This window comes from Elephantulus edwardii, unplaced genomic scaffold, assembly GCF_000299155.1.
Source record: "Elephantulus edwardii isolate Elephantulus edwardi_28Jun2011 unplaced genomic scaffold, EleEdw1.0 scaffold00097, whole genome shotgun sequence".
NCBI lineage: Eukaryota > Metazoa > Chordata > Mammalia > Macroscelidea > Macroscelididae > Elephantulus > Elephantulus edwardii.
In genome coordinates, this window is record NW_006399847.1 from 11621470 (window position 1) to 11622421 (window position 952).

The 952-nt window shown below is 51.7% G+C and overlaps 1 protein-coding gene across 1 annotated transcript in view; it reads left to right on the plus strand.

Moving 5' to 3' along the window:
• Positions 1 to 873: 873 nt before the first annotated feature.
• Positions 874 to 952, plus strand: part of LOC102861765 (ras-related protein Rab-12-like) — a 57846-nt gene continuing 57767 nt past the window's right edge. Inside the window, exon 1 of the mRNA XM_006891432.1 lies at positions 874 to 943. Within this exon, the coding sequence (XP_006891494.1) occupies positions 874 to 943 (70 nt within the window). The remainder of the gene's footprint in view (positions 944 to 952) is intronic.

Here is a 952-nt window from a genome sequence, read left to right on the forward strand (position 1 = left end):
TCACCAAAGAATTATTGAGAATTGTCTTATAAATGTAAACTTCTTTCATTTACTTTGTAGGCAATGCTAGATTTTTGCAAACTAGGTTTGGAATGCAGCACACACAAGTACTAAGCAGTTATAAAATAGTTCTAAATAAAGCTAGAAGGGAGAGCTGAAATTTGGTTGGTAATGTGATCATTGGTGCAAACGCGCCAGCTCAGCTCAGGTTTAGAACTGCGTGTTCCGGAGCGCTCAAGTTCACGCTGAGGAATTTGCTAACCAATTCTCTAGGCAAGTTGGTTCTCTATACCCCCCTCACTCCTTCCAAATAGACATAGCAAAACAGTGGGATGCACACCCCCAAATTCTTAGTAAAAATCTCTTACCACCGTTTTAACTAATTTCTCCCAAAGGACCACAGCATTTATTTGTTTTTAAAAGAGAAGAAATGAAAACTTAAGGACTCCCTGAGTGAAACTGCTATCAGGGTTTAAGAGAACCTGTCTGACTTTATTGTGTGGCAGGGAAGCCAGGCAAGGTCCGAAAAGACAAAGGAGCCTGTGCCCGTGAGGGCGGGTTGGGGTGGCGGCCACTTTGTGTGAGAACCTTCTGAAGGGAGCTCCGGCGTGCTTCGGCCTGGCTACACCTTCGCTACACGCCGAGGGGGAGGCAGCGACTTTGGAGAAATATTTTGACAGTATCACAGTAAAGTTTGTGAAGACATCGTTAATGCTGTCCGCACACTGTGCACAGAAGTACTGAGAGGCGGGCGCAGGAGGAAGGCCCTGCCGAACAAGCAAACGGGCGGCGGCGGCAATTCGGTCCTCCACGCGGCAGGGGGCGCCCACGCGCCGCCCCTCCCCTCCCCGCTTCCTGCCTCTCCCGGCCGCGATGCTGCTGCCCCTGCTGCGGGCGAACTGCTTCCCTCCGTGCTCTCCCGGCGGCGGCGGCGGGGACAACGGCGCGGGGG